The sequence below is a fragment of the Takifugu flavidus genome, chromosome 18 (assembly GCF_003711565.1).
Source record: "Takifugu flavidus isolate HTHZ2018 chromosome 18, ASM371156v2, whole genome shotgun sequence".
Classification (NCBI taxonomy): Eukaryota; Metazoa; Chordata; class Actinopteri; order Tetraodontiformes; family Tetraodontidae; genus Takifugu; species Takifugu flavidus.
Window position 1 is genome coordinate 7209650 of NC_079537.1, and position 13370 is coordinate 7223019.

Here is a 13370-nt window from a genome sequence, read left to right on the forward strand (position 1 = left end):
TTGGATCATTTTGTAGTTTTATACTATATATAACAAAAGAATCGAGTTAACATTTTTATTACATCAAATTTCATCACATGAAAAACTCTCAGGTTCTGTCAGTCTGTCTTTGTTGTCTTGTCTCTTCTCCTCTTTTATCTGTTTCTCATCTCTCTTTCTGGGTCTAATTGTCTCCTCCTGTGTTCTAGTTGGACTCCTTTGCCTAGAATTTTGGACAACAAATCCTTTTAAACATTTCCATTGTGGTTGTGTCCTCGCTCCAGTGCCTGTGATTTGTTGACTTTATGTTAATTCTGACAGGCCATTCCTGCTTTCTGGCTTGTACAGTTGATTCGTTGGAAGCCAGCTCTTCCATCTTCACTCTGCTCGACCTCCTGCCAGCTTGATTTGAGCCAGTGGATCCATTTTGCAGAGGTGGCTTATCATCATGACAGTGCGCTTCTTTTGTTGTGCCTAGCGGCCACATTTGCCTGTTTGAAACTACAGTAATAGAACTAGCAAGGCTTTCTTTTCCCATTTTGAGATAAATAGCTCTCATTTTGGTTCTTTTAGTCATATTTATTCCTCCGAGTTAACAGCACCGATTGCTCCTTTGCTTTGTAGCATTGCCTTGACTCCTTCTGTGGGTTTTTAGCTGATAAAGGAATCTCCTCATCACCAGCTTGTGTTGGAGGGGTTTGAATGTCCCCATGATGCCAGGAGTTTAGGTATCTCCCCAGTCATCCTTCAGGTTTCGAGTTTGGGCATTAATTAAAATTGTGACTAAATGCCTCACTGTAATTTTGACTGAAATATAAAATTAAATTTAAGGAATTAAATTATGGTAGTAAATTATTCTAGATAATTCCTGTTTTATTAAGTTACATTTGAAACTGTGTTGGATTGTTAATATTATAGAACTTCTTCTTTAACAGTCAAAGCTGCTTACCTTTGTGGTGAAGCTGCCTTCAACCAGATTTCCATCTACGAGAGCTCGGCCAGTGATTTTACGTCGTAAAACAGTGTCAACAGAGTTGATGAAACTGGACTTTCCAGCACCAACTGGTCCATGCAGCAAAACTCTGAGATGTTGGACGGCAGTGTTTTTCGGTTCGTAATGTTTGACAAAGCTGAGATTTTCTCTGTTGTTCCTGCATTTGATACAAATTTTATTTGAGCTTCTTAAAACAGTCAGTTTAACTGAGAAACTGCATCAACACTCAGATTTGTTACTCACGCTGGCATTTCCCTCCATGGCTGAGAAATTGCTAAAAAGATAAAATATGTTAATCAAATTGGGACAAAGGTCAGACAACCAGCAAATTTGTATTTGAAGGTTTGGGGTTAAATATTGTGTCCAGTTTTGCTGGTTTTATTTTCAATATTGTTTTGCTAAACATTAAATACCATCCATTTATTGTTCAATTGCTCAGTTTACAAAAATTGGACTTACTGCTCCCCATCACTGCACCTGTAAAGTGGGAGAATGTATGAATTCACTAAAGTGGTGGAAGAGACATGCACTAATTATCTGCTCTTTAAGCAAAATTCTATAGTACAAATGTGTTACTGATCAGCTAATTAACTTGAAAACGTACAAAAACATAAATACAGAACGTGTCAAAGACCTTCAAAGCTGTGGAGAAGTTTACATCAAAAATTACGATTGAATGTATTGTAATAATTAACATCTCTTTAAATTGTTGGAAAAACAGAAATTTGACGAAGACATCATTGAACATTTTCACATTTTTTCAAAAACAATTGTTGTTCCCTTTAATAGTGATTTGGTTGTCATGATCCAGTTTTTTATGTCCGTTTTGCAGTTGCTGTTTGTTTCCACCAGGCGGCGTGGCAGTCCTGTTTAGACATAGACTTTGCAACTTCCCTCTTCCTGTTTGGATGAACCTGGTGTCTTTTCTCCTTCCGAGGTCTCAAACTCAAAAACCGACGAGCAACGTTCGTGTTGGGTTTCTCCGCACGATTCACCGCGGCGCGTTTGGGTATCACTTGCCCTCTGTAAATATTGTTAATAAACGTTTCAATTTGAGATTTCCCAAGCCCCGTCTGTATTCTGGGTTCCGCCCAAGTCTAAGAAAAAAATTTCTACCGCTATTTTTAAAATCACACCTGCATTTACATAGATTTTAAAATGACAATGTCTTAAAAATAAATAAAAATATAAAGTGAAGTTAAACTCTGACCTAGTTCAAAGGTCAGTATTGTGCGCATTAAGGAACCTTTGAGCTTGTGGAGAATAAACTAGCGGGAAGTGAAGCTGGTGAGTGGAGTGGAATTTTCAGTAGGAGTGATTATCTAAACAATTTCTGAGATTAATAGTAGTAAAGTGTTGAATATTGATCTTTTCTGTCACCCACTCTAAGTTATTGATACACACACACACACACACACACACACACACACACACACACACACACACACAATTTGTTACTTTAGAGGAGTGTGTCAAGCGGTAGCCCTTCACACGACTCGGTACCCATGACGTAGCTCTTGGTTTCACAAAGGTTGGTGACCCCTGCAATAGACTATAGCAAAAACGTCTAAAAAGAAACACTGGACCAGCTTACCTTTGCTTCTCTGCTCTTGTAAAGAATGACTGAGGCGCCCAGTGATTACGATGCTTAGATTGGCTTCAGAGAACTTTTCTTTCACTTTCTGTTATTTGCTCCAATGAAAGACTTGCAGAAAGATACGCTCATTCTTTTTGGGAAAAATATGTAATGCAGTATATTGAATGTGCCACACGAATCAGTGATAAATGACACACATCTGGATCCGTTTTCAGTGGACTTAAAAAATCCACAAAATAACCCGTAGAGCTGATCTACACACAGAGATTGACAGTATAATAAAGACCCATCACCATTTTTATTAGGTACTTTTTCCAATCGTACTTTTCCATAGTTTAGCTCGTGGCTTGTTATTAAGAGGTGATTTGGGGTCCCAAAGCGAGATAGAATATTTGAGTTTTAGTTAAAACTGGTTGAGGTACTGTCATGAAGGAATAAACTCCAGACCCTATGTTAAAAGGGAAACGAGGACTAATATGGAAGGACTTCGGCCATTGTTCACGTTATAGGAACTTGCAAAACGAAGGCGAGCGTAACAGTCTTCAGTTCAGTGTTCAGGATCCTCAGTGGACAGCGAGGATGCAACTGTGTTGGATAGTGCAGGATTTGATCCGTGCTCTTATCACAGGTGGATTTAAATAACTTAAATGGAAATGTCAAATTCAAATATAGACTCATTGAAGATTCATGTTTTAAGTGTTGGATTGTTTGAATTTCATTGATTATGTCTTGAATCAACTGAAAAACTAAAATTGCGTGATACGAGCGCAGTTGTTGTCATAAATACGACGTGGTCACGTGATACTTTCACCAGCTCAGCTGTCGTCATGGTGCCTTCATGTGTATCGGATTGGTTTACAAGATTTTAGGGAATACGATGCGGCTGAAGATTTATCCGCTGTAACCTAGAGGGTTTGAAACATGCAATCATCTTTCAGTTTAAAACAAACCCTCGCAGCCTACTTTATTTGTTTCGTTTCTCAATGTCAAGACGTTGCTTGAGTGTATTACAAAGGTGAAAGGACTTGCTATAGGATTTCTGGTAGCGTCTCCATTACACCCAATAAACCAGCAAAGGTGTTCTGTTTTTTAGATGAGTAAAAAAAAAAATCATAGATACACAAAATAAACTATCGGGTTCAGGAACGCGACTTCGCCGATTCATTTGGACCCTCACCGAAGCTAAAAAGTCGGAGTTTTTTAAAAGTATATGAACGCAGCATAAAGCAAGTGAGGGGAAAGGAGGAAGACATCCACGTCGCCTTTCTTCCAGCGTAGCGGTCCATTCCTACAACCTCCTCAATGTCTTTGTTTATTTAGCGAAACGCTCCCTTTAGTTAAGTGTATAACGGCGTCCTCTGTGGCGACCTAACGAAGAATAGCTCATATAGGCCCCGTATAGTGAAAGGCAGAGCACTAAAATGGAGCTGGAAGACGGGGTTGTGTACCAGGACGACCCTGGGACATCAGCGATGATGTCCGAGCGGGTATCGGGCCTGGCTAACTCCATCTACCGCGAGTTCGAGAGGCTTATGGGAAATACGACGAGGACGTGGTGAAGGAATTGATGCCGCTGGTCGTGGCCGTCCTGGAGAATTTGGACTCGGTGTTCGCGGAGAACCAGGAGCACGAAGTGGAGCTGGAGCTGCTGAAGGAGGACAACGAGCAGCTCATCACACAGTACGAGCGGGAGAAAGCGCTGAGGAAACACGCCGAAGAGGCAAGTGGGCCAGTCTGGGAGAAATAAACCCAATAATAATAGTGTAACGGGCGTGGGAGCCTCCGGCATCCTTGTGAATTCCACTGAATGAGAACTATACACGTGGCCGGGCAGCATCCCAGCGGTCCCATCGGGATGTAAACAACCCGGTGCCATGGCCGTGAAGCCCGTCCTTCACAAACACGATGGCAACAGTCGTCGGTCTAAGATACGACTCGGCATCTGTGGGAGGACCCCAACGAACCAGAACAGACAGAAAACCTCGGTCATTTAGCCACAAATTATGTAATCGGTCAGAAAAGTCACGTCACAGTGAGACCAAAGAACAGCAGCTGAAGTGAGTCAGCATTTTGGGACGTCAGTGTAACACACACACACAAACACACCCTACTACAGTAATTGATCAATCATTATCAAAGGCCATGCTGCTTTAAGGCTCCATCTTTCTGCCTATGATGGAGATTAGACTCCTCGTTGCAGGCGTTCACGGAGTGCAGTCAGCTTCTTAAGCCAGTAGGCGTGGATCTTGTCAGGCCCTGGTGCTGCCCAGCTCTTCATTTTGGACACTCTTGTTTGGATGTCTGCTAAGGTGATGACTACTGGGTCTTGTTCTGGGAGTTGGCTGTGTTCAGTCTGTAGGTCTTGCAGCCATCGGGCAGTAGTGTTATGCGTTGCCTCTTTCTCCCAGATACTCTTCCAGTATTGTTCCGTCTCAGCCCTGGGGGGTCTGTTGTCATCTTGTTGCCCTGCCATTGAGAGTAGACCTTTGCTGGGTTAGTGGAGAACACCCTGTTTATTCTCCTTTCCTCTACTTCTCTTGTGTACCGCTTTAGTCGGGTAGCCAGGGCTGTGAGCCTTTGCTTAGCAGTCTCCAGTGCCTCAGGTATGGACAGTTCGTTGTACTTCTTGGGCCGCTCTGTCCTTAGATTCACGCCTCTACTCAGCTCTGTTAGGAGGCTGACTTCTCTCCGTGTTGCCATGATTTTTGCCTCTAGCCTTCTCCTCCATGGTGCCATTTGCTCCTTATGGCTATTCATACTCTTCATCTTATAGCCAAGCATCTGTAGGATTACCGTTGACGCTGCATACATCAGCTGGTTGGTCTCAGTGATGGTAGTGGTAGGGATGGTTGACAGCGCCGTGTTCATGTCTTCCAGTAGAGATTCGTCTGGTACTTTGTGTGTTAGCCTTGGCAGGGAGGTAGTTGGGTTCCCCCAGGACTCCATGATTCTCTCTCTCAGGTCATTCCGTCTGTCATTGGGGCTGTGTACCCAATCTCGATATTGGGGGGTGATGATGAAATCACCCCCACACTGACCTGGCTCCCCCTGCCGTAGCATATTTGTACCGTGGGTGAGGCACACCGCCGTGCCTCGTCAATCTCTAGCTGTGATAGCAGCTTCTTATTGCGGATATTCGAACACTGAGCTAAGAGCCGCTTCTTAGTCAGTGAGGATGTGGGGTTTCGAAGTACCCATCTCTCCCACATCCTCTGCATGTACCCTCTCTCACTGGGGTGACCTCTCCTGCTGCCAGCCTACTTCTTAATTTCTTTTGTGGCATTGCCCAGTTCGTTTATTAGATTTACTACAACTATGATGTTATATTTTCTGGTAAAATACAGAATGCTTTTGTGGCATAAATTTTGTCATTGAATACTGGGGTCATGTTTGATCAGATTTTATGAAATTAACCCAAGATTGAGTCTCACCCATTCCACTGGCAGCTTTTCTGATCGTTCTCATCTTCTTCACCATTTCATTAGTTATTATAACTGCACCATCAGCAGAAACGACAGAAACCAGGACGTGGACTCAGTCTTGCAGAGTGGGGGAGGGGTTGTAACCTTCATCACCTTCTTTCAGAGGAGATGATGAATTGAACTGGAAAATAACACAGCAATATTAACAATTTTTGTTTAATTAAATGTGTGTTTTCAGAGAAAACATATTCAGCTCTAAAATGTTCAGATATCAAATATGAGGTGATTGTACCTCATAACCATCTCTCACGTGTCCTTTTAGGGCCAGGATGATGTCATCAACATGAACTCCTTCATTTTCCTCAAGGCCGAACATGTCATTAAAAGAGACGCAATAATGGCTGTTTGGATCTGAATCTTGGATCATTTTGTAGTTTTCATACTATATATAACAAAAGGATTTCGAGTTAACATTTTTATTACATCAAATTTCATCACATGAAAGACTCTCAGGTTCTGTCAGTCTGTCTTTGTTGTCTTGTCTCTTCTCCTCTTTTATCTGTTTCTCATCTCTCTTTCTGGGTCTAATTGTCTCCTCCTGTGTTCTAGTTGGACTCCTTTGCCTAGAATTTTGGACAACAAATCCTTTTAAACATTTCCATTGTGGTTGTGTCCTCGCTCCAGTGCCTGTGATTTGTTGACTTTATGTTAATTCTGACAGGCCATTCCTGCTTTCTGGCTTGTACAGTTGATTCGTTGGAAGCCAGCTCTTCCATCTTCACTCTGCTCGACCTCCTGCCAGCTTGATTTGAGCCAGTGGATCCATTTTGCAGAGGTGGCTTATCATCATGACAGTGCGCTTCTTTTGCTGTGCCTAGCGGCCACATTTGCCTTGTTGAAACTACAGTAATAGAACTAGCAAGGCTTTCTTTTCCCATTTTGAGATAAATAGCTCTCATTTTGGGGCTTTTAGTCATATTTATTCCTCCGAGTTAACAGCACCGATTGCTCCTTTGCTTTGTAGCATTGCCTTGACTCCTTCTGTGGGTTTTTAGCTAATAAAGGAATCTCCTCATCACCAGCTTGTGTTGGAGGGGTTTGAATGTCCCCATGATGCCAGGAGTTTAGGTATCTCCCCTGTCATCCTTCAGGTTTCGAGTTTGGGAATAATTAAAATTGTGACTGAATGCCTCACTGTAATTTTGACTGAAATATAAAATTACATTTAATGAATTAAATTATGGTAGTAAATCATTCTAGATAATTCCTGTTTTATTTAAGTTAAATTTGAAACTGTGTTGGATTGTTAAAATTAATAGATCTTATTCTTTAACAGTCAAAGCTGCTTACCTTTGTGGTGAAGCTGCCTTCAACCAGATTTCCATCTGCGAGAGCTCGGCCAGTGATTTTACGTCGTAAAACAGTGTCAACAGAGTTGATGAAACTGGACTTTCCAGCACCAACTGGTCCATGCACCAAAACTCTGAGATGTTGGACGTCAGTGTTTTTAGGTTCATAATGTTTGACAAAGCTGAGATTTTCTCTGTTGTTCCTGCATTTGATACAAATTTTTATTTGGGCTTCTTAAAAACAGTCAGTTTAACTGAGAAACTGCATCAACACTCAGATTTGCTACTCACGCTGGCATTTCCCTCCATGGCTGAGGAACGATATGAGAAATTCTAAAAAGATAAAATATGTTAATCAAATTGGAATAAATGTCAGACAACCAACAAATTTGTATTTGAAGGTTTTGGGTTAAATTATTGTGTCCAGTTTTTCTGGTTTTATTTCAATATTGTTTTGCTAAACATTAATACCATCCATTTATTGTTCAATTGCTCATTTTACAAAAATTGAATTGGACTTACTGCTCCCCATCACTGCACCTGTAAAGTGGGAGAATGTATGAATTCACTAAAGTGGTGGAAGAGACATGCACTACTTATCTGCTCTTCAAGCAAAATTCTATAGTATAAATGTGTTAGTGATCAGCTAATTAACTTGAAAACGTATAAAATCATAAATACAGAATGTGTCAGTTTTTTATGTCTGTTTTGCAGTTGCTGTTTGCTTCCACCAGGCGGCGTGGCAGTCCTGTTTCCCAGCTGATTCTGGCTGCTGCCTCAACTTCGGCTGATCAGTTAGATTGGAAGTCTAAGCCTCCAACACCAGTAGATCAGTGTCAGATCGCGCTGTCGGTAACTGAGAGTTCATAGACTTTGCAACTTCCCTATTCCTGTTTGGATGAACCTGGTGTCTTTTCTCCTTCCGAGGTCTCAAACTCAAAAACCGACGAGCAACGTTCCGTGTTGAGTCTCTCCGCACGATTCACCGCGGCGCGTTTGGGTATCACTTGCCCTCTGTAAAAATATGTTAATAAACGTTTCAATTTGACATTTCCCAAGCCCCGTCTGTATTCTGGGTTCCGTCCAAGTGTAACATTGGCATCTGACACCTGGATGTTGGCAGCAGATCCTTTTATGTCCTGTACATTTTGAGGTGCGGCCCCCAAGGATCAGGCATGCCTGACGTCTTTCTATTAGCGCCAATATTAACATCTTTAGCAATGTGAGCTACAGTTGTTTGTTGAATAAAACATTGGTTGAGGCACGACAAGCGGGGTGTAAAGAAAGGCTCCACCGCCTGGTTCTGGTGCACAGGCTCTGCTCTTTTGCTACAATATGATATTTGGCAATAAATGCCAAACTTCGGAAGCTGTTTACTTATGAATGCGGAGAGGAGGATCAGACTTGCATACTTATTAACCCCTATTAAACATCACATTTCTGAGTAATGAATTGTCTATGATAAAATACAGAAAGGTTGCAATGATTTGCCTCGTATTTTCTTTTTACACAGATTAACACATTAAAATATTTTTTTATTCCTGAGAACTTAACAGAAAGGCTTCAGCTGAATCTGTACAAATCAAGTGTGGGTGTCGGCGAGGAAAAAAAGGTTTGTCGGGTCACAGCTCCGACACGGTTTTTCTCTTCCTTCCTGACCCTTTCATAAAAATTGGGTGGAAGCTCCACCACGCTCATTATTTTCTCCATCATCCCCACAAGTTCATGTTTAATCCAAGACCGTACAATTCTGCGACGCCACGCTGGTGCCTAATGAATATCAGCACACATTAGTGCATACCGACAAGACTGAATTTGTTAAAAAATAGATTTTAAATTTCCCCTTCTTAACAGAGAAGATGGCGCCCCAGCGCCCTCTGATGGCTGGCCGCCGCTGCGTCCATAGTGAAATATTGTTACTTTGTTACAATAGACTATAGCAAAAACGTCTAAAAAGAAACACTGGACCAGCTTACCTTTGCTTCTCTGCTCTTGTAAAGAATGACTAAGGGTGTCCAGTGATTGCGGTGCTTAAATAGGCTTCAGAGAACTTTACTTTCACTTTCGGTTATTTGTCCCAACGAAAGACTTGCGGAAAGATACGCTCATTCTTTTTGGGAAAAATATGTAATGCAGTACATTGAATGTGCCACACGAATCAGTGATAAATGACACACATCTGGATCCGTTTTTAGTGGACTTAAAAAATCCACAAAATAACCCCGTAGAGCTGATCTACACACAGAGATTGACAGTATAAAAAAGACCCACAACACTTTTTTTAAAAACTTGGTGCAGTTAGAAAGTAGCAGTTTCTGCAAGAAGAATGTGAACTTTGACCTGGCTATCTGGGAAACGGTTAAAAACAACGGAGAACAAGGACTGTGTCTGCATCCAATGGAACTGGAAGCAGAAGACGAGTCATCCAATCGGGACAACATTGGCCTGGATTAGCATCAATGATTTGCCAATTTGTTTCTATAAAAGACTGGGTCGAGGGATGGTTTGGTTGTAGGGCTTTGAACTGGCCCGGTGCTCCCTAATATTTGTATGTTGAATTGATTCTATTTGCTAAATACATTTTGAAATTGGTATTTTTCTCCTTAGAGTCTTCATTCAGAGAACGCACGGATCAACAGTGACACACTCGAGAATATTGCGATGCAACAATAGAGAATAAAGAACTGGTCTCAGCACAAGCCAAAGAATCGATGAAGTGGCAACACAATACAGGAAAGAGGTATGGACGAATTATTGGACGAATACAGGTTCGTGAATTGGGACAACGGGCAACACTGAAATTCTCTAGCCTTAACAGTCAAGTCCAAAATGGATTTTAGACAAAGCAAAGATGAAGGTTGTGGGATTGCTAATTCAGTCCATTCTCCGAGAACAATTAAGATCAGGTTTTCATTGGTTCAAATTATTTTACATGTTTATTTCCACATCATAGATGAAGTCGTCTCCAAAACTGATGATCTGTCTCAGTGCACAGAGAATTGGTGCATCAACATCATCTTGCTGGTTTCTATAGAATAGTTCTTCACCAGAAAGACACAGTTGGATGGAATCCCCAGCCTGACACACAATCCATCAACCTAAAGTGCAAACATATAGTTTACACTTCAAACAACATGTCATAGCAACAGTAACATCATGATGATCCATTGCTTCAGGTATTTGCTCTTGTAAAGATTTTCCACATTGTCTTTCACAGTTGGACAGGCTTTGTCACCTTTAGTGATAATGGCCAGCTCTGGAATTCCTGAACAAAACACACAAACTGAGTCAGAATATGAACTTCTCCTCTCTCTCTACCCAGCCCCCCATCAGCAGGAGGGTTCCCTGATATGAGCCTGGTCCTGCTCAAGGTTTCTTCCTGTTAAAGGGGCGTTTTTCCTTGCCACTGTTGCTTGTTGGGGGTCAGACCCTGGGATTCTGTAAAGCACCTAGAAACAATTTTGATTGGAACAGACTTTGATTCATTTGATTGTCACTATATTGATTGATTACGGTATCTATGAGTGCTCTGCATATCCAATATCAAAAGACGTCCAGGGTATCCTTGTTGAAAAGCTTCTCTGTTGGAGTGAGCCAGGTTCTTTACAAGGAGGTAAATGTCCAACTCAAACTGCATACTTTTGTAATCAATGAGACAGTTTTCCCAGTGAACAGACTGTTGGTGGATCAACACTGTATTTGAGGCTTGACACTGTCAAGGTTCATTGTTGTACATCATCTCCTTCTCTCCTGCTGCTGTCACTCTCACCTTACTTTCTCCTCCTTTTCTCAACCAGCCATCAGCGGGAGGGTCTCCTCATATGACCCTGGACCTGCTTAAGGTATTTTCCTCTTAAAAGGGAATTTACTCCATCCCACCGTTATTTGTCTCGGGGTCATGCTTATCGAGAGAAACTGATAGCATCATAATATCTCTAAAACATGCTTGCAAACACCCCTTGTATGCACGGATGAGCCTGGTGAAAGACACTGTATGTGGAATCTAAATTAAACGTCGAAGAAAGTGGAGAAGATAGGGCCTGGAGCCTCAAAAAGCTTTTATTTTCTTACCATAGCCAAATGATACAAAAGAAAAATCAATCCAGTACACTCAAGATTTAAACATGCTGTTAATTGCATATATTGTTTCTTAGATAATACGTTATTGCAAAAAGATTTTTAGCCTTCATTTCAATCACTTCATAATGTTCTTTTTATTTATGCAATGTGACTTTGCAATAATTGTAGCATAAAAAATATTAATGTCAGGGTTTTGATCAGTTTAAATGATGTTACATGTTATTTTGTTGGTCATTGAGGAACCTTTCTCCAAAGCTGATGATCTGTCTCAGTGCACAGAGAATTGGTGCATCAACATTATCTTTGATGTTGGGTACTACGTCATAGTTCTTCACCAGAAAGATGCAGTTGAGTGGAATCCCCACGGTGACAAACAATTCATCAACCTGAAGTGCAAATATTACATTTCAAACATGTCATCTAACATCATAAACAACCAAAGATAGTCCAGAAATCATCAATTAAATCACCTTTTGCTTCAGGTATTTGCTCTTGTAAAGATTTTCCACATTGTCTTTCATTGGCTTTGTCACCTTTAGTGATAATGGCCAGCTGTGGGATTCCTGAACAAAACACACAAACTGAATCAGAACCTGAACTTGTTTGGACTCAGAACCCACCAGGATAACAGGCAGACAGCTGGCCTAACCGAGCTGAGGAGAATATTGTCCACCAGGGGGAGCTACTAAAACACAATCACAACATTCAATTAAAGGCTGATCCATCAGAACAAACCACATTAGAGGCTAAGACAGAATCTCTATATGGGCCTGAAGTGTGTTGTTCAACACTGAGTCTGTGGATTATTAATCCAGAGCATTTCTAGCTCTGAATAGCCAACATGGACTTACAGGTGTCAGACCAGTCAGGGTCATTACTGAGGTCATGAATGATCACATTTCCTCTGGTAAAAAGGAAATCTGAAATGAACACCACAATAAGACTCACCCATGTCACTGGCAGCTCTTCTGATCTTTCTCATCTTCTTCACCATTTCATCTGTTATTATAACTGCACCATCAGCAGGAATGACAGAAACAGGACGTGGACTCGGTCTTGCAGAGTGGGGGAGGGGTTGTAACCTTCATCACCTTCATTCAGAGGAGATGATGGATTGAACTGGAAAATAACACAGCAATATTAACAATTTTTGTTTAATAAAATGTGAGTTTTTAAGAGAAAACATATTCAACTCTAAAATGTTCAGATATCAAATATGAGGTGATTTTACCTTATAACCATCTCTCACGTGTCCTTTTAGGGCCAGGATGATGTCATCAACATGAGCTCCTCTACCTTCCTCAAGGCCGGTGATGTCATTAATAGAGATGCAATAATGGCTGTTTGGATCTGACTGTCGAGTGAATCTGTAGTTTTTGTACTGTAAAAAAGAATCTCCAGTTAATGTTATTGTATCAAACTGGATCACACAGATCAACTTGTCCCTCATCTTTTCTGGGGTTTCAGGCTAAATTACAGACTCAGCAGGGACAGAGAAATCTGTTGTCTCTTTCACGGACGAGACAGTAAAATGAAGTTCTTCTTTTCTAACAGCCCTGCTTTGGAGTTGTTGCAGCTTGTTCTCACACACCAGCGGAGCTGAAGCACAATTCTTTTCTCATCTGTTGGGAGCCTGAATGTTGTTCACACAGGAGAACGTTTCAAACCAAAGTGGTTTCCAGAGGAAGAGTGTGAGTCTTTCCTTCAGAAAGCAACAATCCTGAGTTCCTGTCTTCATTTAAGTTTCCAGTCTTGGAGTTGATTTTAGCTGATGTTCTCAACTGATCTTTCTCAATAAACTTCAATGAAAAGAATTGCTGTAATCTGTAGATTTGTATTTTATCTGTTTCATTCACGTCCAATTTGAAACGGTTAAATTGTTAAAGCTTATAGTTGTTATTCTTTAATCTTCTTACTTTCTTGGTGAAGGTGCCTTCAGACAGATTTCC

The 13370-nt window shown here is 41.2% G+C and overlaps 1 protein-coding gene and 1 long non-coding RNA gene across 2 annotated transcripts in view; one reads left to right on the forward strand and one right to left on the reverse strand.

Moving 5' to 3' along the window:
- The window catches only part of LOC130514888 (uncharacterized), a 71379-nt gene extending 63583 nt beyond the window's left edge, over positions 1-7796 (reverse strand). The window contains 3 exon segments of the mRNA XM_057014758.1: positions 6285-6434; positions 7343-7544; positions 7633-7796. Coding sequence (XP_056870738.1) covers positions 6285-6434; positions 7343-7544; positions 7633-7640 — 360 coding nt within the window. The 5' untranslated portion in view covers positions 7641-7796.
- Positions 48-2690, forward strand: LOC130514940 (uncharacterized). Its single transcript, XR_008947097.1, has 2 exons — positions 48-1089; positions 1806-2690. It is a non-coding gene; the product is annotated as an uncharacterized LOC130514940 (long non-coding RNA).
- Positions 7797-13370: the final 5574 nt, after the last annotated feature.